The sequence below is a fragment of the Narcine bancroftii genome, chromosome 6 (genome assembly GCF_036971445.1).
Source record: "Narcine bancroftii isolate sNarBan1 chromosome 6, sNarBan1.hap1, whole genome shotgun sequence".
NCBI classification, from domain to species: domain Eukaryota; kingdom Metazoa; phylum Chordata; class Chondrichthyes; order Torpediniformes; family Narcinidae; genus Narcine; species Narcine bancroftii.
Window position 1 is genome coordinate 198,279,741 of NC_091474.1, and position 27,671 is coordinate 198,307,411.

Consider the following 27,671-nt stretch of genomic DNA (forward strand, 5'->3'; position numbering starts at 1 on the left):
GTGGGTGAAACACTTGATGGCTTTTCAGACTATTATAGGTTTAGCAGTGATTGTTGGCTACTTGTATGCTTCTGAGACCTGGATGACATGCGGTATCTCAAGGTCCTGGAAAAGTACCACTAAGACCACCTCTACCAAATTCACTGGAAGGATAATCAAATAATAATCAACATTTCCACTACTGAGGCTTTAGTAATCTTTTGGCTCTCAAACTACTTGGAAAGGTATTGAACCCATGCATCAAGAGCGCATGCCATTGGCAGTGGAAAGAGTCGAACACCTCACAAGCTTCCCATCTACCTGTCAACCACCATCTGCCCTGCTGTGGTTCTGACATTGGCCTCATCCACCACTTCAGATCTGACAAAATAAGAGTGGAGACAAGAAACCCTTGATCCTGATGGACTGCCTAAGAAAGAAATGGGTTGTAATCCACAATATAACTTGAACAGTTATTTTTGAAGTAGAAGATGGGAATAGGAAATGCATTTTTGGGGCATCTGAGCTATTTCTTAAAGTATCATTTATTAAGAATACACTAACTGTATCTTTATATGGTAAAAGTTGGAGGTTGGCACAGTGGTTGAACTAATGTTATGTTTCCTTTAACATGTATTTCCAGAGAGCCTTCAATGTTGCAAAGTATTTTTACAGCTGGCACACAAGTTGTACAGAACAAAATTTGTTGCAATCACATGTGAAAACATTTCGAAGTAGCTGAGTTTGAGGGAACATCTTAAAGATGGAGAAGTACATTTCTAGAGCTTGAGATCTTGGCTTCTAGAAGTCGAGTGATTAAATTTGTGAATGACTAATCATCCAGATTTAGAATATTGTAGGACAAAACAAGGAGTTGAGTGTAACAATCGTGCACAGCTCTGGTGAATTGGGTTCCATCTTGGGTTCTTCTGGGTGGAGTCTGCACGCTCCACTGTTACTGCACTTAGCCCACCCCCCTCCCCCCACCACCACCTTTAATCCACACTCCAGCATCAATTGATAAATTGTTGACTAAATTGTCCTTTGTGTAAATAGGTGGCATGAGAATTGATGGGCATGTGAGAAGGTTGATTACGGAGAGGCACGTGGGAGAATACTTTTTTTATTCAAGGGATGTGGGTTTTGGAAGCCGAGTCATCATTTTATTGCCCTCGAAGGAATTGATGAGCTGCTTTTTAGAAATGCTGCGGCCCTAGCAGTGTGGGTATACCCACAATGTGGTTTGGGAGAGAGTTCAAGATCTAGTGAAAATATCAATTAGTATAATAGCAAGAGCACCATAATATCACTGTAAGGTTTATCAAGGAGTCTAATGGGTGGGGGGAGCAAACTGTCTTTGAACCTGTTGGCATGTGATCTCATATGTTTGCACCTTCTCCCCATTGGGAAGAGGTAGAGTGTATGTCCAGGTACCTTTCATGTTGACAGAGTAGTGGGAGGTTTGTGTGATGTTCTTGGAGGGGAGGGGTCCCTTGACATCAACACTGAGCCGTTCGAAGGGCTTGGAGACCTTTATTTGGTGCACCTTTCTGGTACGGTAGAAGTGTGGCTTGCACTCTGCGCAGACCTGGCATGACCTGGTCATTTCCTTGACATCCTCAATTGAGTAGGGTAAATTGCGTGCCTTGACAAAATGAGCCATGTGAGTGATACCTGCATGGCAGAACTCATTGTGCAGTGACCGCAACTGGCCAGTGTGTGCAGAGGTACAGCTTCCTCTGATCAGGGCATCTGGAGGCTCATTGAGGGAACCAGGTCAGTAGACTATGTTGTAGGTGGAGAGTTCGATCCTTCACCTTGTAATTTTGTCATTTTTAATTTTGCCTCGTTTTGTGTTGTTGAACATGAAAGCCACTGATTGCTGGCCCGTGAGGAGGGTGAATTTCCTACCCACCACATAGTGCCTCCAGTGCCTGATGACCTCTACAATGGCTTGTGCTTCTTTCTCCACTGATGGGTTCTGAGGTTTATGGCTTTGTAGGGTCTTGGGAAAAAATTGTAACCGGCCTACCCTCCTGATTAAGCCAGGGTTACATCCGAAGCATCATTTTTCCACCTGGAAAGGTACATTTTTATCCACCGTGTGCATGATGGCCTTTAGAATGTGGCTTCTGACGTAGTTGAAAGCTGTTTGAACTGCAACTGTCAGTGGAAAAAATGTGGTTTTTAGGAGGGGACAGACCTTGAGGGACCCATTGGCGTAGTATGTGAAGAAGCCCAAGCACCTCCTCAAAGCCTTCATGGTCTCGGGATCTGGAGTTGCAACAGGGGGTACATCCTGATGGGGTCGGGGCAAATGATGCCATTCTTCACCATGTAGCCCTAGATGGCTAGGTGTCTAGCCCTGAACATGAACTTACTGGTATTGTAAGTGAGATTCCGGGCTTTAGCTGCGTGGAGAAAATTCTGGAGGTTGGCATCATGGCCCTCCAGAGAGTGGCCACCAATGGTAAAGTTATTGAGTTATGGGAAGTTGGCATTCAACTTAAATGCATCTACCATTTGGTCCATCTGTATCTGGAAGATTGAAACCCCATTCGTGATACCAAATGAGACTCTCTGGAACTGATAGAGTCTCCTGTCAGCCTCAAAAACAGATTTGCAACTGGTGGTAAGCAGCTTTAAGGTTGATGGTCAAATATACCTTCTACAGTGAAATTTTATTCACCATGACCAAAATGCGAGGAAGGGGGTATGCGTCCAGGAGAGTGAAGTGATTAATAGTTTGGCTATAGTCAATTACTAGTCTGGACTTTTCTTTCCCTTTTACGACAACCACCTGAGCTCTCCATGGGCTGGTACCATGCTCTATAATGTTCTCATCAAACAGTTGTTGCATTTCAGCCTTGATGAATGCCTGGTCCTCTGCGATGTAGTGCCTGCTTTTTGTCTCAATTGGTCTGCAATCGGCACTCAGATTGGGGAACAAAAGAGGTAGATCTATATTCAGTGTGGAGAGATAGTAAATGACATCAGAATTTTGAGACCTTCTGTTCTGAACCGTAATGGAAGGGAAAGAACCAGAATAGTCCAGGGTCACATTTTGAAAGTGACACAAGAAGTCAAGACCCAGCAAAACCGGAGCACATAAATGCTTAAGTACATACAGTTTGAACTTACAGAATTCCCCCTCTTGTAAAGATAAATGAACCATACAATGTTCTTGAAAATTTACAGACTGTGCATGGGACGCTAAATAAAAAATTATAATTAGTGGGATACAGTTTGAGATTTTGAACTGTCTTTGCATCTATGAAACTCTCAGTCGCGCCAGAGTCATTTAAGCATTTCAGTTTATGCCTGTTAATCCACACCTTTGTCGTGGGATTGTTCAGTTGGTGTGGTATCTCCTGGTCCAACACCATTACTGCCAAGACTCTGGAGCTGCTGTTATTCCCCTTCCTGGAGTCGCTCACCCTGTTCGGATCCTCATGCAAGCAAGATGACAGGGGCCACAAAGAGCGGCAAGTTGGCCACCCTCCTCCTCCTTCCACCATTGTAGATGGTGCAGAATTTGAATGACGGCAAGTTGGCCGAGCTCCCTCATTGGATGAAGGTGGTGCTGTTTCGAACCATGGAAGGATGGCCATTGGGTTTTCCCGTGTCGCTGCTTTTGCAGTGTGGCCCCACAGGAAGGCCATGGCCTGCAACACTGGTACCGGGAGGCTTGGGGGTTGGATTTCAGGCTAACCTCATTTGGCCCGTCAGAGGTCGCGCATATACTGGACCTCTCAGCACTCCCCCTTGCCCTGCAGACTTTCATCAACTGCCCCTTCTTAGCACAACTGGAGCAGATGGAGTCTATAGCTAGACATCGAGTTCTTGGGTATTGCTTCTGAACGTAGAAAAAGCATCACTTAGTGCCGATGCAACATGTTGCATTGCTCCAGGACCCAGGTCCTCATGAAGGGTGCTGTTGCCTTCCAAATAGTCAGCCCCCAGTTGGGCCATCTCCAGTGAAGAGCATCACGGGCTTCAACAGCACTTCCATCACGTTCTTTATTGAATAAAATTGTAGTGTGACAAAGAGCACTCAAGACCAGAGAGAGTACAACACGCTTTTATTCATAAGAATGGCACACATGGACTGTGGACTGAACTGGGGTTTTGGTGGGGGTCCAGGGTTTATATTGGGATCTGTGGGATGGGAGCCAGCCCTTAGAGCAAAGCACCAGTAATGAATTCCCAGTTCACTACACACTCCTAACTCGTATTCTCTATTTTTTTTTGTCTCACCTGATGTCATTGGAAAAAACCTGCTTGGATTTACTTATTGGTATATCTATATATTTTATTTGATGCCTAATATTAACCAATTTTACCTTTGACCCTTTGTGAAATAGCATATTCTCCTTGAAGCCGTGTAAGATGAATTTCCACCTTTTGTTCATTATTCTACTGGAGGTGTTGAGCTGCTTCAGCTAGTGGGCTAATGTGTCACTCACATTATGATTGATGCAATCTTTTAGGTGCTGGTGGCCACTTATAATCTTATAAAGTCACTGCTAATTGCAAGAAATCTGGTGCAATGACTTCTATCTGGCCAAAGCCAGACGACAACTCTCAGACACCTACCCTTACTTACCCTTCCAACAGGACCCCACCAAAATTCATCAAACCACTCTAAACCATCTCTGAACTCATCACTTCTGGTTTCTTCCCTGGCATGGCCTCAAACTTTATTTCCCAAACCTGCACCACCCATTTCTACCTCCTACCTTAGATCCACAAACCCTATTGTCCAGGTGGGTCCATCGTGTTCCACCAAATTGGTCTCCGCTTACATTAACTCTGTTTTGTCCCTCTTATCCAGTCACTTCACACCTATGTGCAGGACACTTCACATGCTCTCCATCACTTCAACAACTTCCAGTTCTCTGAACTTGATCGCCTCATATTTACCAAGAATATCCAATTCCTCACTCTCAATAATTTCTCCTTTGACTCATCCCACTTTCTCCAAATCAAAGGGATAGCCATAGGTACCCGCATGGGCCCCAGCTATACTTGCCTTTTTGTTGGCTACGTGGAGCAACCATGCTACAAGCCTACACAGGCAAGGCTCCTCAACTCTTCCTCTGCAACATCAATGACTACTTTGGTGCTGCCTTATGTACCCATTCTATCCCCTGTAAGAATTCGATTCCATTTTTTCAATTTCTCTGTCACCTCTGCACTCAGGATGAGGACTTCCACGGCAGATCATCAGAGATGCTCTCCCTTTTCGAATAATGTGACTTTCTCTCTACCGCCATCAAATCAGCACTCACCCATATAATCTCCTTTACCCGCGTATTTGCTATTGCCCCCACCACTTCACATGCAACGAGGACAGGATTCCTCTTATCCTCACCTACCACCCCACTAACCTCCACATCGAACAGATCCTCTTCTACTATTACCACCTTATACTATATGAATCCACCCCTCTCTGCCTTTCGCAGGGACTACTCCCTGCATGACTCCCTTGTCCATTCTTCCCTCCCCACCAATCATCCCCTTGGGACCTATCCCTGTGACCCCAGGAGATGCTCTCCTTGTACCCATACCTCCTCCCTCAGTACCATTCAAGGCTCCAAACAGTCCATCCCAGTGAAGGAATGTTTCGCTTCTGAATCTGCAAGAGTCATTTACTGCAACCAATGCTCCCGCTGCAGTCTCCTCTACGCAGTCTGGGAGATCACTTTGCTGAGTACCTCGGCTCTGCCTGCCGCAATATTGTGGATCTCCCAGTGGCCTCCCATTTCATTTATCCATCCCCATTCCCTTGCCAACATGTCTATCCATGGTCTCATGACTGCTAGATTGAGACCACCCATAAATTGAAGGAACAATACCTCTGCTTTTGACTGGGCACACCTCAATCAGATGTCATTAATATCGACTTATCTGGGTTTCGTTAAACCACGCCCACCCCTGTTATCTCTCCTTTCCCTGTCACTTTTCGCACAGACATGATAAATTCTCACTTAGTCCCTTATCATATCCAATTAATGTCTTTTGTTGCTCTGGATTCCTTCCCCTTTGTTTGAATTCTGAGACATTCTGCTTCTGCCATTTCTGATATTTTTTGTTGCCCCCCCCCCCCCCCCCCCCTTGAAGAAGGGCTCGGACCCAAAATATCAGCAATAGATCTCTGTCTCCTGTAGATGCCGAGTTCCTCCAGCATTTCAGTGTGTTTCCTACAATCACAGTTTCTGCAGCCTATCCTGCAGTGTTTTGCTAATTGCAGGAAGTAAAGTTTGATTTCAGTCACATACTTGAAACAATTTTGGGGTATCTTTCAGTGCTGAAGATTGACAGAATTGTGGAATAAAATTCATTAAATTCTTGATTTTACGGAGCAGGCTCGACGGGCAAGATGACCTACTACTGCTCCGATTTCTTATGTTCAAAAGTAGGGCTGAAGCAAAGCGTTTAGTTCATTGCGTGTCATTAGATGGCTAATAAGCATGGCTATTCACTTTTACTTTTCACTGAATATGCCTTTAAATGCCAAGAATGCTTGCAAGTGTGCTGGAGAAACACTGGAATGGGTCGGGATCGATTCAGTTCATATGTCCTTTCTCCTGAGCATTCACATGGTTATGGGAGTCAAAAGGTCTTCCTATTTGCTTGAGTGATTTATCTTTTCCATCTGAGAGGTTAGGATTAAGTTTCCTTTTAAACAATTTGGAGACTTAACATTTAGATGTCAAAAATTTGGTTTGAAAAAATTGTGTAATTTTCCCTCTTGTTCTAAACATGAGAAAGCGAAAAGCTTTTATTTCTCTAGTTATTTGAGATCTTGCATTAAGACTTGTTGCACAAAGAAGGAAAAAATAATTAGCTATGGAGATATTTGTAGATAACATGGAAGTCTGATTCATATTATCTAGTGCAGAATTTCTTTCTCCACCCATCTGAACCTCTAGATCACATCTAACCAGATAAGAGTTATATGTTGTGTTGCAATTATCCTTTTAAAATTAAGTCGTTTGCAGTGAATATTTAGTGTTCTCTTGGCAGCATTGGATAATATTCCAGATTTTTGATGTTGCAACATGTGCCTCTTGACTTGAGGACTGGAGCAGAACTAAACAAAGTACTCCAATGAACCTGTTTATTGCAGATGTTTTGTCAGGATTTGACTGGATCGATGAGGCTGATTTAGAATCAGAATCAAATTTATTGTCATGAACATGTCACAAAATTTGTTGTTTACCGGCAGTGTTATTGTGCATTATAGGTGCAAACATTGCTTTTTATTCCATTTCTGTAAATATACTATTTAAAAATAGGTGCAAAATGTTTGGTATGAAACCAAAAACCCTGGCAAATTTTCTACAGATGTGGGGTGGAAAGTGTGCTGACCGGCTGCATCATGGACTCTTATAATAACACCAATTCCCCTGAGTGTAAAGCCCTGCAAAAGGTAGTGGACCTCTCAGGGCATCATAGGTAAAACCCTCCTCACTATCGAGAACATCAACAGGGAATGTTGCTGTCGGAGAGCATCATCAGGAATCCACACCCCACAGCATATGCTCTATTCTCATTGCTACCATCAGGAATCATAAGATTTGCACCACCAGGTTCAGAAACAGCTGCTACCCCTCCACCATCAGATTCCTCAGCCATAAACTCAATCAGTGATTGATTTAAGGACTCTTACTTTTGCACTTTCTTGATTTTTTTTCCCCTCTCTGTATTAGTTTGTTTACATTTCTTTATTTGTTTACATGTGTACATTGTACACAGTTTTTTTTGCACTACAAATAAGTGGTAATTCTGCCTTGCCCGCAGGAAAAAGAATCTCAGGTTTGTATGTGATATCATGAATGTTCTCTGACAATTAATTTAGCAACAAGAGGTTCAGTTGCAATTTGAGATGTTAGAGTAGTCTTTTGCTTTATTGCAACTTGAATTGACAGATTTGATTCTTCTGATACTGAGGATATTTTTTTCTTCTAATCCTTCCTTCTGAATGAGACTGATGCTTATCAATTTATGCTGTGGAATTACATATAGTAAATTTAAGAACCATAATCCACGGAATACCCAACTCTTTTTCTGATCTTGGACTTTGGATTGAAGAGTGTCAAAATGTTTGAGTCTACAAAATGTTAACTGTCAATGGGCAACATGGTTACAGCGCCAGCGACCTGGCTTCCAATCTGGCTCTGTCTATAAGAAGTTTGTATGTTCTCACCGTGTCTGAATGGGTTTCCTCCAGGAGCTTCAGTTTCCTTTCTCCCTATGTAGGCCAATTGGGTGTAATTGGGCAGCATGGGTTTGTGGGCTGGAAGGGTCTGTGCTGTATTTCTAAATTTAAATGCACAGTTCTGAAATTGTCAATACTGAATGATTTAAAATGAAATTCTTAATGCTGTGATTAATTTTCAGAATTGCCATACTCTCTCTTATGTACTTCTTGGCTCTGGTTTCAAACCAGAGACCCATTGCAGACCTTGCCTCCATTCTAAGCTGACAAGTTCCAGAGTGAAGGAATGGTGGATTTTGCTGCTTTCTTTGTGTTGTTAACCTAATTGCTCTAAATTGGAGCAAATTGTGTACTTGCATACAGCAGTGAAACCCCAAACTATCTCATTTTAGGTGGGATGGTTACTCTTGATATAATTGTCAGACCTGCTATCGCTAGTGGTACATATATTTTTAAAAAGTTGTTAAGATGAGAGTTCCATATGCTTTCAATTTTTAATAAAAAGTAAATTTTTGAACACAAAATTTGAATTTCTGGTGTAGACCCAAGTACAAAAATTACAGTGGGAAGTTCTCGATCAGTTTCACTTGGGTCAGGTGATAATATTTCTGATTTGGTATCATCTAGTTCACGTGCAATGTCTGTTCCTTTAGCAGTGTCATTGCCTGATTTAATATTCTTTACAAAAGTGAAAAATAAGATTGAAATGATATTTTCAAGTACACATTTACTCTGGATTCTCTTTAGGGGGAAAAATTGCTCAATCCAAATTTAGATTCACCCTAGTTATTGGCTAACATAGAGTACATCTGAATGGAACTATAAGGGATTTTTTTTCTCACTGCTCTGTAGTGAGAATGTGAGACTCTATGTGAAACATCGATGCATTTAGTGGGTAGCCAGCTAATTTTGTAATGGACAAAGGAACAGTGTCATCAGAGGGGTAACCTACATTTCAGGTGAAGACCCTGCATCCGGATTGATGCAGGTTCTCAACCTAAAAGGTCAAAGTTGCTTCCATTGGTTCTGTAAATCCTGCTGAGTTCCTCCAGCAGTTTTATAGTTGGGGCATAGACCTGTTGGGCTGAATAGCCTGTTTGACTGGTTGTGATTCAAATGCAGTGCATTTTGTTTTGAGGAGAAAGTTCTCTTTTCAAGCTGTTTGACTTCTCAAGAATGATGTGATGAGGGAAAAGCAATATGTTTAGGATGTGACCTTGGTCTCTGAAATGAGCTGCTAAACTCTATAGAGTTATGGAAAATGTTGCTGATTTTTTTTAAAAAAAAAACAAGGAACTGCTGGTAAAAATCTGGTAAGAATTAGCTTTGCTGGTCAGACTGTTCACCATACTGATGAAGGATCCTTGATCTGAAATATTAAATCTATTATAAGCAGAAAAAAAGCTACTGAGGATCTGGGCAATGTTGGGGAAAAAAGAGAATTATCAATGTTTCACATTTGAACCCCTCGATCAGTCTTGTTAAAGATTCTGACCTGAAATGTTGACAGTTTTTCTCTCACTGATGGTGTTCAACTTGAGCTCCTCCAGCAGGCTATTTTGATGCAGATTCCAGCTTCAGTCATCTCCATGTTAATTCTGTTCCACTTCCTACTGATGCTGTTTGATGTGTTGTTTCCAGCACTTTTAGAGTTTAATTTATAGCATCTGAAGCTTTTTCTAAAAATCCTTTTACTGAGGAATGAAAGTCCATTTTGAAAAGCACACAGCGTTGTCGAGTGCGTTCTGGAAATAGTGATTTTTTTTTCAGAAATGCCTCAATTCTGTATCAGGAGTGCTTTTTTAAAGCAATGTAGATGTGTTTGTTCATTGGCTCCCGCTGTTTCAAGAGTGAACATGTTCATTAATAGAAAAATTGGCCAGTTATGTTTTAATATTTTGATTGGAAACTAAAACGTTTGTTCTGTCTTCTGGTAGGAGTTGCTGAAAGATCCTCTATACATTGGACTAAAACACAAAAGGATAAGAGGTCAAGCATATGATGATCTTGTTGAAGAGTTCATGGAGGCTGTGACTGAGAGGTTTGTATATTCTGCAAATGGCATGCGGTTCCCTCTATAGTGTGTAGGAGATTAGTGTGCAATATGACTGTTCGTTTAGTTCTCTATGAACTGTCTTTTAAATTTTGTTGGTTCTTGTCTCCTAAGTTTTGCTTATTTAACACTTGGGTAGTGTCACTTATGGGATTTGCCCTGAAGCTTTCCAGACATAGTTTCCAGGATTGGCTGAAGATTTAGACTGTTTTTCCCACTCTGACCATGTAATTTAATCAGTCCTTTGAGGAGTTTTTCATACACATTCCATTGTAGTCTGTTTAATGTGCAGGAAAATGTACTAATCACTATCTTCCCCACAGATTCTTGTTCATTGTCTGTGGGTACAAACATTTAACCTACTGAATATGATGCTTTGAAACTATTGGAGAATGTGTTGAAAACTGGCCCATTGTGGTTTGAGCATTTTTCACCAAATTATGGAGATTGACACAAGGTCTTTTTCAAAAGAGCTCCAAGCCATTTTTGATCTGAAGGTGAACATCTTGGTTTTGATTACAGATCCACTTTGGTGCTACTTTGTTCTGTTTATTCCTGTAAACAATAAATTAAATTGTGTCAAAATGAGTCAACTGAATTGGTCAGACTGAACTGGCAGCACTACACGACTGCTTTGAGACCACAGGCTGGAGTGGGCCACCTATAATGGTCGTGTTAACATCGAGGAGTGCTCGAGCTCAGTAACTACATCAGCAAGGATGTCACTGAGATCAAATGCTTCTGGCTAACCAGAAACCATGGTTGGATGCAGAAGTTTGAGCACTTCTCCGAGTTTGTGAATCTGCCTTCAGGACAAGAGACAAGGAGGCACTAAGATCAGCCAGAGATGAAGTCTGCCTTGCATTCCATAAGACAAAGCATGGATTCGTACAGAAGATCCATTGACAGGTGTGCCACACAAGGCGCATGTGGCAAGGGTTAAAGGCCATTACAATCATAAAACAACATTGCGAGTTAAAGATGATGCCTAACTTCAGGACACACTGAACATCTGCACGGTTCCATGAGAACAGGCTGTTGTTGAAGATAGCTCCATGTTCCTCTGCATAGCCACGGCCGAGTTGAGGAGAACCCTATCCAAGTTGAACCCACACAAAGCAGCAGGACCAGACAACATACCCAGTTGGGTACTGAAGGAATGCACAGTCCAACTGATGGAGGTCCTTTGGGACATCTTCAACATCTCACTGCAGCAGTCCATCATCGCCAATGGTTTCAAGACAGCCATCATCATCCAGGTACCAAAGAAGGTGACAGTTACAGGCCTCGATGACTACTGCCCTGTGGCACGGACATCCACCATTATGAAATACTTTGAGCATCTGGTGATGGAACACATCAAAGTGCACCTCTCAGAGATGCTGGACCCATTTCAATTCACCTGTAGAAGAAGCAGTTCGCCTGATGATGCTATAGCCATGTCCATCCACTCCATCCTGACCCACCTTGAGAATGACACTTCATCATCGACATCAGCTCGGCGTTTAATACAATCATTCCCCAGAGGCTGGCAGAGAGGCTGACCTCACTGGGAGTCAACACCCATCTCTGAACTGAATTCTGGACTTCCTTAAGGAAAGACCCCTGTCTGTTCAGATTAACAGTAGCACCGTCACATTAACGCACCTCAAGGCAGTGTGCTCAGCCCACTCCTGTGTACCCATGACTGCAACGCTGGATTGAGCTGCAGCAGTCATCGAGTTTACAGATGACACATTAGTTGGCCTGGGTAACAATGATGAGTTGCCCTATAGAGGAGAGGTGGAAAATATCGTGATGTGATGCGGGAATAACAGCCTGAGTCTTGACATTGACAAGGCAAAGGAATAATTGTGGACTTCAGGAGGACCAGATGTGACCATCCTCCACTATACTTTAATAATTCAGTAGTGGAGTGAAGAGGGCACCAAGTTCATTAGAGTTCACTTAGCAAGTGGCCTATCCTGGATATACATTTTCTCACTTATCACAAGGGTGCAACTTTTACTTCTCTTCCTAAGGAGACTGAAGTGGGCAAGGCTACCAGCCATCATCATATCAACTTTATACAGGAGCTCTATTGAGAGAAACCTGGCAGGCTGTATCACAATCAGTTGCTGCAGAGAATTGGATCGAAGGTCAATCCATAGCACTCTAAGAATATAGGGGTCTCCCTCCACCCCCATCAATGTTATCTACCGGAATCATTGTCTGAAGAGGGTGCGCAAAATTGTTGAGGGCCCCTACCACCCAGCACACTGCTTCTTTCAGCTGCTCCTGTTGGGAAAGAGATACAGGAGTATCAGAGCCAGACCACTAGGCTGAGAAACAGCTTGTTCCCACAGGCAGTGAGAATACTGAATGACTGATAAATTGGTCACACTATACCTTTGAGACTCTACTATTTATTAAAGAATATTAGTATATTTTTATATATGTCTATTTGTCTTGCGCGCGCACACACACGCACACATCTCGCTTGTTTGTACGTGTGTTTTTGCACAGAGGACTAGAGAGCACAGTTTGTTCTTGTGCATTCAGATGATAAATGAACTTTAAAACAGAAAGCGATCACTTTGGCTCAGTTTTTCCTTCATTATTGCATTGTCTGGTTTGCTTGGCATGATCCACAGCCCTTTGAGTCGAAGCGTATTGCACAAAAAAGCTTCATCTCATTTTCACTGTAACCTAGCTGCCTTGCCTGATTAGAGGTCATCTCTTTGTTCTTCTCATCCTTCACTTTCTCTGCTACTTAAAACTAACCTATTTTCCTCCTTTTCTCAGTTCTGATAGAGGATCGTTGAGCTGCCGCTTTAGCTGTTTCTCTTGGATGCTACCTGACCTGCTGAGTGGTTCCAGCATTTTCTGTTGTTTTATTGGTTATACTTCAACTTGAAGGTGGTTCACTCTGCCAATTCCTTTTTTTTCAAATGCTCTCATTTTTCTCTTTGGCCTTTTTTTTAAGACCTTGAAGCTTATCACTTTAATCAAAATTGTTTAAAACCTTTTGTTTTCTGTTTTGGCTCATTGAGCTTTCTGATTAGTCTTCTATCATAGGGGCATGTCGCATTTTCTATTTGAAAAGTACATTGTGCATGCATTTAATTTTAATTGCTGCAGCTGCAACATTAATCAGATGTGTGAGCATGTGGTGAGCCATTGCAGCAGTATTTGTTTACACGTATCATCCATGGGGAAGACTCCGCCCCGGGTAACTCGAAACTCTACATCCACTCGAGTCTTCTTTGAAACACTTTTTGCTTCAAAAGATTAAGTGAAAAGCAAGTGAAAGCTCATCATAAGCTAAATCTTGAGATATTCTTTGAGTCAAATGGTTAGAAAGGGTAAAATAGCTATTTTGCAGACCGATTGTCTCCTTTGATGCAGTGTGTGCCTTCTAATGTTAGTAGAAAGCATGTCATTGTGTGATGGCTGTTAAAAGACAGGGTTTTCACAGTGTTCATCAGGACTGAAGTTCTCATTTGATCTTGAGCCTTGGCAATTTTATAAGAAGTGTGAAAAGAATTTTCAAAAACCCACTTCATACATTCAGGGAGGAAAATAAATCAATTCCACCTAATACTGAAGAAAGTAAATTTCATGCAAGTTATCTGACCATACTTAAATCTTTAAATGATAAATAAAAATGTGCAATTTAGTCTTCAGAACATTTTGTTTTCAGTATGAAGAAACTTCCAAGGTACTACAGGCAGATGGATACCCCTTATCTGAAATGCATAGGACCAGAAGTATTTTAGATTTTGGATTTTTTTCAGCTTTTAGAATAATGTGTTCAGGGTAACTGAGCAGCATAGTATCAACAGCAGAATATTTGTAAATGACGATAAACAACGGCAATTTTCAGTCTCTACCTATGCTGTGTTTTGATCAAATGTTTTTAGTACACTATTTTATTTCTTTCAACGTAATAATGTTACTGGTCATGTTACACTCAAACATGAGATTTTAGGTGGAGATGAATTTCAGATTTCATGTGAAAATTATGTTTTGTACTTAACAAAAAAAAACTTGATCCCTGCTTACGAAAGAAGATAAATGCATCACCAAACTCTAGAAATTCTCCTCGATGGCTTTTTCAAAGGTTTCCTTCAGTGTCGTCTGCCTCATTAACAGTGGTTTCTGTCTTAGAAGTCTCTCTTTGATTTTATAAACTGGCATGATTTCTTGTTCTGTTATGAATGCACACTGCTCTAGTCCTTTAAGTCCATTTTGGCGGTGCACATCACTGACGGGAGGTGAACTGGCTCCGTGTGTTACAGTCGCGGCAGCGGAGCAGCTGCGTCAAGATAGAGCTGCCGGGGTCATCTTTTCTGCTGGTCGGATCCACATGACGTTGTTTCCAGCATGGGGGCAGTACTTACCCATGGCCTTATAAGGCACAGCATGGGTAGAGTCAATAAACAACTGGAGTGTAAACGAGCCCACTGACTACTGGCTTTGTTCTTCCTGACCTCATATAGCTACCGTTACATAGGTGACCCCGACGGGTCCAGACGCCCTTGGACTCAACAGTCAGTGCAGTCGCCCTCAAACTCCAGACTTTATGGATGCTTCGCCCACACACTTTGTTTGGACAGAGAATGGCACAGTTCCAAATAAAGCAGATTACCGCAGACTCCACCAAGTACTACCATGTTGTCAGTTCCCTGGACTAAAAAACTGCAGCCAGAGAGGACGACCTCATACAGATCCCACCAGAGGAAGGCAAATACTCCAGGTTGAAGGCACTGCTCATTGGCACCTATGGGTTCTCCAGACGCCAGAGAGCAGCCAGGCTCATACACCTGGACGGCCTGGGAGACAGAACGCTATCTGCCCTCAAGGACAAAATGCTCATGCTGGCAGAGGGCCACAAGCCCTGTCTCATGTTTGATCAGGCATTCTTAGAATAGATGCCCGATGACATCCAGTTGCTGCTAGCAGATGTGGATTTCAGTGACCCCCGCAAGCTCGCAACGAAGGCGGACATCCTCTGGTGCACCAAGAGAGAGAATGAAGCTGCCATGAATTAGCTGACACACCCCCAGACAGAGCAGCAGCCCTTGTATGCCAGTAGAGGGAGCAGAAGCCTGTAAATGCAAGCAGCCCTGCACGTTTCTGAGAAACGCCCAGGCAAACTGCTGCTAATGGCTTCAGCGGCTGGCCATGCAAACAGCCTGCTACATGTGACACGCAAGACCACAGGCTGCTGGTTCCTCATTGATACAGGGTTGAACTTTGTGTCATTCCACCAACGCCACTGGAAACCCTGTGGGCGGCCAGCAACACTGCCATAAAGACTTTTGGCACATGGCAAGTGGCAGTACACCTCTGCGGCGAGACCTTCCACTGGGATTTCACACTGGCCATGGAGGAGAAGCCACTCCTTGGCGCAGACTTCCTCCAAGCTCACAGCCTGCTTGTGGACCTTGAGGGCAAATGCCTGCTGCCATCATCATGCAGAACCAGTAAATAGCTACCATCACCACTCCCACTGGCAAGTGCAGGTGCATTTTGGCTGAATTTCCCTCCATCCTCAGGCCCCAGTTCACGTCCACGATGCTGAGACATGGTGTGCAGCACCACATCATGACACAGGCCCTCCCCCCCTCCCCACGCGAGGGCCAGACGCCTTCCCCCAGACAAGTAGTAGCTGGCCAAGGTTTTCAAACGTATGGAGGAGCTGGGGATCATCCGCAGGTCTGATGGCCCGTGGGCCTCCCCCTGCACATGGTACCCAAGGCCCTGGGGGCTGGCGACCTTGCGGGGATCATCGGCACCTCAACGATTCAACTACCCCAGACTGCTACCCAGTTCCCCACATACAGGATTTCACAGCCACCTACACGGCATGACCCTTTTCTCCAAAATCGATGGTTTGAGGCTACCACCAAATCATCGTCCACCCAGATGATTGGGAAGACAGCTATCATCACACCTTTTGGACTGTTCGAGTTCATGTGCATGCCTTGCAGACTTAAAAATGTAGCGCAAACCTTCTAGCGCCTAATAGACACAATGGGCAGAGACCTATACTTTGTTTTCATCTACCTGGACGACATGCTTATCACCAGCAGGAACGACCACGAACACGCTACCCACCTACGCAAACGCTACTCCCACCTGACTGACTTTGGCCTCACAGTCAACCCAGCAAAATGCCAGTTCGGCCAGGAGATGATCAATTTCCTAGGCTACAGGATCATCAGGGACGGAGCGACACCATTGTCCGAGAAGGTGGAGGCCATTCGGCAGTTCACAAGGCCCACCATGGTCAAAGGCCTTCAGGAATTTTTCGGCATGGTCAATTTTTACAACTGCTCTATACCTGCCACAGCACCAACCTTGCTCTTCGCCATGATGACCTCTAAATAGAAGGACTTGGCCTGGAGCGAGAAGGCAGCCACATCTTTTGAAAAAACCAAGGAGGCCTTAGCCCACACCACGTTGCTGGTTCACCCCAGAACGGATGTTCCCTTCATCCTCACAGTTGACACCTCTGCCACAGCGATGGGGCGTACTTGAACAGCTGGTTGTCGGACATTGGAGGCCACTGGCTTTCTTCAGCCACCATTTCTGGCCTCCCTAACTTAAATACAGTGCTTTTGTTTGGGAATTCCTAGCTCTCTACCTCGCAGTGATGCATTTCTGTTATTTCCTCGAGGGCAGACCTTGCACCATGTTTACCAACCACAAACCCCCTCATCTAAGCCTTTTCAAATGTTTCGGGCCCATGGTCGGCCACCAATTCACCACCAATATTCAACACTGGTGATCCATACCTTTTTGTTCACATAATAATGAACTGGTAAGAAATTTACTCCTTTAAAACAATGAGGACGCAAATTTGGCCCATCTCAGCACGTCTACACTTATGCGTGCCTGCTGCATTAACACATCCCAGCACAGTTATTCTGTCCTTGGCAACCTTAATTCCTGTAGTGGCTCTCTCATCAGCTGCAGACAGTGCCTTTCTGGGGCAATAACTGCAAAACAGTGATGTTTCATCAGCTTTATAGACTTGTTCTGGTGTCAGATTTTCATCAGCGATGATCTTGGCAAGCACTTCAATGGATTTCTTCAATGCTTCAATGCTTCATGATCAGCAGATGCTTTATCACCACAAATCTTTAAAAATTTAATACTGTGTCGTTTCTTAAATTTAATCAACCAGCCTGTTGAATATACACAGTTCCCTTCAATTTTAAATTTATCATGATAGATCTTTGCTTGTTTCATGATCAGTGGCATGTGTTCACTACAACTCTGACTGATCCAATCTTACATAATCAAGATCTTCTCTTTTAGCTTTATGCAGTGTTTTTCTATTTTTTGCTAACTTCAGTTCATCATTTTCAGCATCGAACTTCAACAGTTTATCCTTCTGTTTCTTCAGGTCATAAATGGTGGTCATTCCATCACCATATTCTTCTGTAAGTTGTTTCTCTCTTACACCACTGTCCAGTTTCTCCAACAGCTTGACTTTCTGTGCTATAGATAAACATAACACTTCCTCTTTTTCTTATCACCCTTCCCCAAAGGAGTATCTGCAGGCCTTTTTGACATTTTGAACAATATCTTTGTACCACGGAGCAGAGAATAAGCAAAAAACACCGAGTAATGCTGGCAGTGACGACGGTTGGTAACAAACTCTTTCTTTCTTTGGTTTGGCTTCGCGGACGAAGATTTATGGAGGGGGTAAAAGTCTACGTCAGCTGCAGGCTCGTTTGTGGCTGACAAGTCCGATGCGGGACAGGCAGACACGGTTACAGCGGCTGCAGGGGAAAATTGGTTGGTTGGGGTTGGGTGTTGGGTTTTTCCTCCTTTGCCTTTTGTCAGTGAGGTGGGCTCTGCGGTCTTCTTCAAAGGAGGTTGCTGCCCGCCAAACTGTGAGGCGCCAAGATGCACGGTTTGAGGCGATATCAGCCCACTGGCGGTGGTCAATGTGGCAGGCACCAAGAGATTTCTTCAGGCAGTCCTTGTACCTTTTCTTTGGTGCACCTCTGTCACGGTGGCCAGTGGAGAGCTCGCCATATAACACGATCTTGGGAAGGCGATGGTCCTCCATTCTGGAGACGTGTAACAAACTAGAGCCATCAGAACCACACCTGACCAGAGATCAGGTGTGGAATTTTCCACTTATGGCGCTATGTTGGTGCTCCAAAAGCTTTGAATTTTGAATTTTTGGATAAGGGGGTACTCGACCTGTACTATTTACAACAGACATGGGTAGGAACTCTTAAGTTGTAAATTTTTGAGATTCTCTGCCTCAAGAAGTAGAGTCTGAGTTATTGAAGACTTGATCTGATTTGTAGGGAAGCTAAAAATTAGGGGAAACGGGCAGGAAAGTTGAACTAGGTCTGGCTCAAGTTTTGTCTGAATTTTTCTCCTCTTTGTATACATATAATATTAAACAGCTTGTTAGTGAAAGCAAATACTCGATTTTTATACATTACATTTGTGCATAAAAATTGCAAGAAGTTATTCCACTCCCCGTAACCTATTTGATTGAGACGGACTGTCTTATCAACCTAAGGTCCTGATGGCTAATTCAAAGAATGTGGTCAGTAATAATTTTTCCATTTTTGTAGAACTAAGCAAATAATAGTCCGCATGTACATGATCTGCAGGCTAAATGCAGAAGATGAGTTGACAAACCCTTCAAGTCTACAGTGATTTGAAAGCCTCACTCACACACTTTCAAACAGACATGCAAACTGTATTTCAAAGCAGTCGCCTTGGATTTTTATCAGAGTAAATGGAATTTGTCTTAGATTTGGCATGTTAAAAGAATGTTCAATCCTTTACATTTTGTATCTTACCTAGCCCAGCTATCAGCAACAAGCAGGTTATTTGAGTGAAGTAACTGAGTCTTGGATATGCTTGGCTCATAAGAACATGAGAAATAGGAGCAGGAGTAGGCCGTCCGGCCCATCGAGCCTGCTCTGCCATTCAATAAGATCATGGCTGATCTGATCATTGACTCAATTCCACCTACCTGCTTTCTCCCCATTACCCTTAATTCCTTTTTTTATGCAGATCGTGGTGGACAAAATTCTGATCCTTAAGCATTTATGCAAAAAGTATGGCATGAACACTGTTCTTTTTGTGATATCTGTGCTCAAGATAGAGTTCTAATTCAAGCATATGTCCATCTGGTGGCAGTTATTGATCCCTTCACATAAGGAAAGGAGAGTGGTCAGGAATATTAGTCAAAACAGATTGCACCTGGTTTATTTGCAGACATGGATTTGTGGGAGGAAGGTCATGTTTGACCAATCTGATTGAATTTTTTGAAGAGGTGACTAGGAATGTGGATGAGGGTAGCGCAGTGGATGTTGTCTATATGGACTTCAATAAGGCCTTCGATAAGGTACCACATGGAAGGTTAGTTAGGAAGGTGCAGTCTTTAGGTATAAATTTTGAGATAGTCAAATGGATTGAACATTGGCTGAAAGGAAGAGGCCAGAGAGTGGTAGTGGATAATTGTCTGTCAGGTTGGAGGCCGGTGACCAGTGGTGTGCCTCAAGGATCTGTATTGGGCCCATTGTTGTTCGTTATATACATTAATGATCTAGATGATGGGGTGGTGAATTGGATTAGTAAATATGCAGACGATACTAAGATAGGTGGAATAGTGGATAATGAAGAAGGTTTTCAAGGATTGCAGAGGGATTTGGGCTGCTTAGAAAAGTGGGCTGAAAATGGCAGATGGAATTTAATGCTGATAAGTGTGAGGTGCTTCATTTTGGTAAGAAGAATCAGAATAGGACATACGTGGTAAATGGGAGAGCATTGATGAATACAGAAGAGCAGAAAGATTTAGGAGTAACGGTACATCGTTCCCTGAAGGTAGAAACTCACGTGAATAGGGTGGTGAAGAAGGCTTTTAGTATGCTGGCCTTTATCAATCATTGCATGGAATATAGGAGTTGGGAGGTGATGTTGAGATTGTATAAGACGTTGGTGCGGCCTAATTTGGAGTTCTGTGTGCAGTTCTGGTCGCCTAATTATAGGAAGGATATAAACAGAGTGGAGAGAGTGCAGAGAAGGTTTACCAGAATGTTACCTGGGTTTAAGCATCTAGAGTATAGGGAGAGATTAGACAGATTAGGTCTTTATTCTTTGGAGCATAGAAGGTTGAGAGGGGATTTGATAGAAGTATTTAAGATTATGAAAGGGATAGAGAGAGTGGATGTGGATAGACTATTTCCGTTAAGAGGAGGAAAGATTAAAACAAGAGGACATGAGTTAAGAATTAAGGGGCAGAGGTTTAGAGGTAACATGAGGGGGAACTTCTTTACTCAGAGAGTGGTAGCCGTGTGGAATGAGCTTCCGGGAGAAATAGTGGCGGCGGAGTCAATTGTATTATTTAAGTAAAGGTTGGACAGATATATGGATGAGAAGAAGATGGAGGGTTATGGGCATTGTGCAGGGAGGTGGGACTAGAAAGGGGTGTTTGGTTCGGTGCGGACTAGAAGGGCCTAATGGCCTGTTTCCGTGCTGTAATTATTATTATTATTATTACTTCTACAGTCGTACTGAACAAGTTTCTTACCTTCCTAACTTTGCATTTGATGGCTCAGTGGAAAAATAAAATCGTTACTACATTAGGGTGGAGCATGAAAGTCTGCAGACGCTGTGATTGTCATAAAAATACACAAATATTGGAGGAGCTCAGCCGGTTTCGCGGCAACCATGGGAGGTAAAGGTCTCACCAATATTTTGGGCTTGTGCTGGTCTTCAAGTTAGAGCAAAAAGCAGACAGGCTCCTGAACTGAAGGCTGGGGCAGAAGGGAAGAAAGGGCGGGGGAGGATATTTGGACATGGATTGGAGATGAAAGGTGAGAATTGATAGTGGGGAGGTGGCTTTGTAGATTATGAATGGAGAGCTGGAGGAGAGGAGTAATGGGGATAGGGGAAGGGGAAAGATAGGGGGTGGGAGGAATCTAGATGCAGACTGGGAGATCACTTCATTCAGCACCTTGGCTCTGTCCGCTGCAATAGTGGGAATCTCCCAGTGGCGACCACAAGACAGGAACAAAAATAGACTATTCAGCCCACCATTCCTACTCAGCCTCACTGCTCAACCTTCTCCCCATAACCTTTGATGGCCTGGCTAATCAAGAACCTAACAATCTCTGTCTTGAATGCACCCAGTGACCTGGCCTCCACAACAGCCTGTGGCAACAAATTCCACAGATTCACCACCCTCTGGCTAAAGAAGTTCTTACGCATCTCTGTTCTACGTGGACACCCTTTAATCTTCAAGTTGTGTTCTCTTGACCTAGAACCCGCCTTTCAACATCTACTCTGTCCATGCCTTTCAGCATTCATAATGTTTCAATAAGATCCCCCCTCATTCTCCTAAATTTCAATGAATACAGGCCACGAGCTGTCCAATGCTCCTTGTATGTTCACCCTTTCATTCCCGGAATCATCCTAGTAACCTTCTTTGCACCGAATTCCAATGTTGACGTATCTGTCCACGGTCTCATGCTCTGCCAGACTGAGACTGTATGCAGATTGGAGGAACACCTCATATTCTGTCTGGGTAACCTCCAACCTGATGGCATTAATCCATTAGCCCCCTTCTCTGCACCCTCACACTCCCTATTTCTATTTCTCCTTTGCTCCAGCCCTGACTCTCTCTCTCCCTTTCACTCTGTCCTGTTTCCTGCAACTCTGCATTCACAGAGCCAACCTTCCCCAGATCATATCTCACCTTTCCTCTCCTGTCCTCCTATCCAGGTCCAGTTATTACCTTTTGTCCATCAGCCTGAGTTGCTCCCCTTGCCTTTTCTTCCTTTCTCCCTCTACCTTGTAAATCAGGCTTCTGTCTGCTTTTGCTTATACTATACCTTGAAGGGCTCAGGCCCGAAACATTGGTTATATATCTTTGCCTCCTTTGGTTGCTGTGAGATCTGCTAAGTTCCTCTAGCAATTTTTTGGTTTTGTTTTGTTACTACATTTGAAGTAATTTTAAGCACCTTTCTTTTAAAGGGATTGCAGACTTTTCATCTTACAGAAGTAAAAATAATTTGGAAATTAAAAATTTCTAGTGCTGTCATAACAGGAGGAGAGTTTTAGATCTCGTGTTTTGAGGGGAATGTGCAGTTCAGGAATGAAACATTTTATGGTTCCATGATATGCAAGGATCCCTCAAAGCAAAAAAAAAATTGGCTGAACCAGTCTCTTTAATCACTGTTATAAAGCTGGCAATATACAAGCAAAAATTGTCATGAACGGAGTTGTAACAAGTGTAGTGTCATCCTTGCCTGACTTAACATTCTCAAGTCAAGTCACATTTATTTATCATTCATTCCATGCTCGCATGGTGAAGATGAGATACCGTTTCTCCAGGACCACAGTATTTACATAAATAGAAGTTAAACACATTGAAATATTAAAATATTACGATAAGTCCACAGAACACTATCCACATATGTTCTGGGAATTCAGGAGCCTGATAGCTTGTGGGGAAAATAAACTCTTGCCCAATCTGGATGTAGCCACCTGAGTGCTAAGGTACCTCCTACCAGATGGCAGAAGAGAGAACAGTTTACGTGAGCGGTGTGTGGATTCCTTCACAATGTTTATTGCCTTTTCCCTGCATCGAATGTTGTAGATGTCCTTCATGCTAGGAAGAGACCCCCCAATGATCTTTTCCTCTGACTTCACTATCCTCTGTAGGTTCTTGCAGTCCAAGAAGGTACAGCTTCCAAACCTTGCTTCTTTCAATGTCTAAAGTGTTTTCCATATGGGAAAGACATGAGATGAGTGGAGAGTTAGTATTGTCTTTATTGTTTTGATTTGAAGCTGAAGCAGTTCAATTTCAAGACTGTGAATGTATGCTTGAAAATGGGACTAAGTGATACCCTTCAAATTTGTTCTATCTTCCTCAGTATAGCTGAACTATCGCGGCTTCTTGCACAGGTATTCCGGACCTTACAGCACTAGAAGACCCCAGATCAGAATTAGCCCATTGAGTCTACTCCACCATTCACATCACGGCTGATATATTTTTTCCTTTCAGCCCCATTCTCTTCAGTTCCTTGATACCCTTGCTAATCAAGAAAAAAAATCAACCTCTGCTTAAAATATACCCAATAATTTGGCCTCCACAGTCATCAATAGGAAAGAATTCCACAGATTAACCATCTGTTTCCCCACCCCCCCTCGCTGAAGGAGTTTCTCTTTGTCTCTTGTAGAATTCTGCCAGAACCGGCCTTGAAAAGGCCACTGGTGTGTGCCAATCATTGCATTATTATTGTGCCTTCAACTCAACATATTCATTTGATTTCTTTTTCCCCCATGGGAATGGCATACATGAAAACAGTGTGGAAAGAGACAGTTGCTCAATTAATCCTATCCTTTCCATCACATGATAGCTAGTGGGTAGTAAATAAGGTTTGCTTCTCTCTCCTTCCAAACACAGTGCCATATTATACCCTTGGGGAAAACAAGACAGATGCCCTTAATGTTTCTTTCCAGGAGACTAGAATTAGTCAAGGGGAGTGTATGAACTGAGAATTGAATAAATGTATATATTTTATCCACAATATCACCTTTAATCCAGATGAAAAAAAACAGTCTAGATTCCTCCTAGTCACTTTATCAAATTCTTTTCAATCTTGTATTTTAATGGACATTCTCTTTCCATTTCACTCCCATGACTCATTGACCACTAAAGATTTCTGTTTTCTTTGTGAATTCATTATTTTTGTTAAAGTGCATCTGTGTGGCTACTGACTATCCTCTTTACCTAGTTAATCTCTCAATTAGACATGAGCTTGGATTGTGGTTTTTAAGAAATCTGCTTTCTATAGGTTATCACAGGCAGTCACTGGGAGATTGAAATTTATCTTTAGTCACTTGCACTAAACTTGCATGCTGTACTCGGTTTCAAAAACTGTTTTTAAGTTGGTGAACCCAAATTTTGAAAGGGGAGTAAAGCCTAGCTTAATTTTTGAAAGCATTATTACAAACCCTTGCTCCCTTGAGCATATCCAGCTCTTGAGATGGAATTACAATATGCTTGTTCAATTCAAAGCACAGGATGATCTAGTCAATTATAATAGCTGAGATGAAAAATATCAGTAATCAGACATGATTTTCTTTGCTTAGACTGGAGTTTTGGCCTGGTGTAATACATTGAAAGCTTTATTACAAGTGACTAAAATTGCTGATTTTTACAATTTTACAATTCACTTTCTTTTGTCATCACTTTTCTGCCATCTAATTTACATGAAACTCTCCAGGTTGCAGTTTTTTTCAAAATATTCTGTTTAACTGGAGTAACACAGTGAAGGAAGAACTCAGAGGGCCAGGCAACATGCAGTTGCCATTTGGGGCCAATATATCTTCTTCAGGGATAGCAAGAGCTGGGCAGACATTTGAATGAAAGGGTAGGGGAGAAACACAGGCTGGAGGTTAACAGGTGAATTAGTTGAAGAATATTATTTATTATTATCATCATTTAAAAATAGTCACTTTACAATGTAGAAAATATATATATATATATATAAGAGAACTGATCTGGATATGGTGTGATTTCGAGCCTCAGCATGCAAGAACTCTTTGGTATAAACAAGTGTAGCAGTTTTGTAGTAGAATACACAAGTTGAGTTGTTTAAGAGGAGTGGTTTTTTTCACGTAAGCCATTTTCTCTGGTTGACAACTTAAATAGATTTGGTATGGAACAATCCCAAAATGATCTAAATCAAATGAGCCTGAAGTGTTCACTAAACGTGTCAAATTATGAGATTCCCATGGCATATTGAAAGCTGCAAATGAATGTGTATTTTTACAAATTCCATAACCATTGCCTCTATCTTTTATACAGCTTTGAGTATGATTGTTTTCTTTGGCAAATGAAGTGAGTGCCCTTAGTCTTAATCTGCCATATAAAACACTATCTGTATCTTTCCATTTACTCCAAGAAATATATTACAAATGCCTTGAACAAATTTAAGCAAACCCACAAAAATGGTCTCCATGAACAGTTCAGATAGGGTTGGAATGTGGGTGGGTTGGGTCAGAGATTGTATATAGGGCAATTAAAAATGAATAAAAATGCTGGGTGTAACATTTGTAAATATGTTATAGATAGTTGGTTCCTTTACCTATTTCTCACCAGCTTCCAGAATAGACTGCTTTCAGGCTTGGTTGCTGTAGCTAAGGAAACTTGGCATGTAAATAGAGATGGAAGCAGTTGCATGCGTAAGGTGTGAACATATGTGGTTAATGCAGAAAAATAGTTATGTGGTGAAAAATCAACTCTGATTTTAATGGAGGAGAGATGCCTACCCCTATTTTACCCTTCAGCAAGAAGTTTCTTTGACCTAATATTCCTTTGGCCTAACTAATCCCTGTGGATTAAGGTGCTTGCATGAATTCTATTGGCTAGTGTTTGGACCATGTCTCTCTAAACCTTTCCTGTCTATCAACATTCAAATATTTTTTAAATGTTCAAATTGTACCCAGCTCTACCACTTCAGGATATACCATCTACCCATCACACTTTGTGTGGGGGGGAAAAAAAAAAATTATTTTGGTCCCCTTTAAACATTTCCACTCTTCTGAAATCTATGGTGTCTAGTTTCAGACTCCCCTACCCTGGGAAAAAGATGGTGGCCATGCACCTTCTTTAGAAATCTTTATTAGGTCACCCCTCAATCTCTTTCACTATAGAGAAAACAGCCTCAGTCTCTCTTTTTAATTTAAACCCTCCAGCCCCAGTAATATCCTTGTAATTTTTTTTCTGTACCCTATCCAGCTTAATCACGTCATTACAATATGACAGTGTTTTCAGACAAGGTCTCCTCAAGATCTTGTACAGTTAAAATACAGTCCTCCATCAGACTATTCAATAACAAACTCAGAGAATCAATTAAGGACTTTATTGATATTTTCTGTCTGATTTGCACTTTGTTTACATTTCTTTGTTTACATGTATGCACAGTTTAATTACAGTTTTCTTTGCACTACCATTAAGTGGTAATTCTACCTCGCCTGCGGGAAAAATAGTCTCAGGGATATTTGTGATATCATGTATGTTCTCAGACAATAAATCTGAACTTTGCACTTTGTACCTCTTGTACTCAGTGCCCCATCTGATAAAGGAATTGGCTTCACGTCTTCACTTTTAGCAACTATATAATTGTAACCGTTGGTCTTTGCTTTCTAACACTCTCCAGGGCTCCTCATTCACTGTGTGTGCCTTGGCCTGGTTTACCTTTGTAAAATTCATTACTTCACACTTGTCTGAGTTAAATTCCATTTGTCATTCCTTGCCCATTTTCTCAGATGATGTAGATCCTACTGTAACCTCGGACAAGTTTCTATACTCTCCATCTACCACTAATTTTCTTGTCATCAACAAATATATGAAGACTACAGCACTGCACATGCTGTTATTGGGGATATTGCAAAATACTGCAGGAGCTCAGCAGGTTGGCAGGCATCTGTGGAGGCAGAGGGATAGTCAACACTTTGGGTTGAAACACTGCAATTGAAGGGCGTGTAGAAGGGCAATGGCCGATTAAAAATGGATGATGCAGAGACTAGTAGATGATGGGTGGAACAAGGTGTGGATGGGAATGATGATCTTTCCTGGTCCATCCCCTTCTGAGTTCCATCGGGCCCACTCTAGTTTATTCTCTGTCTCCTCGAATTTTGGTTTGGAGGTGCAATACAAAAATGCTTTCTCTCCGCAAATCACCTTCCAGCCTCTTTTCACCTCCTTTCATCTCTTCCCTCCCCTAAATTAGTGTGAGTTGTTGCACACTCAACAACTTCTTCCCTTCCACCATCACATTTCTGAATGGACAATGAACCTATGAACACTACTTTAAATTTTCTCTTTGTTTTTTGCATGTTTTTTTAAATCTTGTATTGACAGATTTGTAATTTATAGTAATTTTGCACTTAATTCTGCACAATACTGCTACCATAAAATAACAAATTTCATGACACAAGTTCATGACAATAAACCTGATACTGATTTTTAAATCAGTATGACTGTCTAATGCTTTCGACATTGGAAGCTGTTTTTTTTATTCAAAACGTAAGATCAGCAAGTAAAATAATTTGTCTGCTGTGAATGTTACTTGAGCTGAGCTAAATGTGTTGCCATTTTTATTGTTATTGAAGACCGGTTAACTACTTATTGCAAATACCAGTTGTCTAGCCAAACACATTCAGAATATTTTGGACTTCCTGAATGAGAGGGGTGTCAAACTCAAATTCACAGAGGGCCAAAATTTAAAATTTGGACTAAGTTGTGGGCCAAACTAAGTATTTATTGAAAATTTTCAACAACATCTGCATGTTTTCTCTTCTTTCAACATATGTAATGTTAAACTTTTTCTTATTAAAATAAATGTTTAATAATAGTTTTAGTTAAACTCTTTC

General features: G+C 42.1%; 1 protein-coding gene across 2 annotated transcripts in view; it reads left to right on the forward strand.

Moving 5' to 3' along the window:
• The window catches only part of me1 (malic enzyme 1, NADP(+)-dependent, cytosolic), a 536,434-nt gene that overhangs the window by 265,589 nt on the left and 243,174 nt on the right, over positions 1 to 27,671 (forward strand). For both annotated transcript variants that reach the window (XM_069887178.1, XM_069887179.1), the window contains one exon: positions 10,141 to 10,244. In XM_069887178.1, coding sequence (XP_069743279.1) covers positions 10,141 to 10,244 — 104 coding nt within the window. The remainder of the gene's footprint in view (positions 1 to 10,140; positions 10,245 to 27,671) is intronic.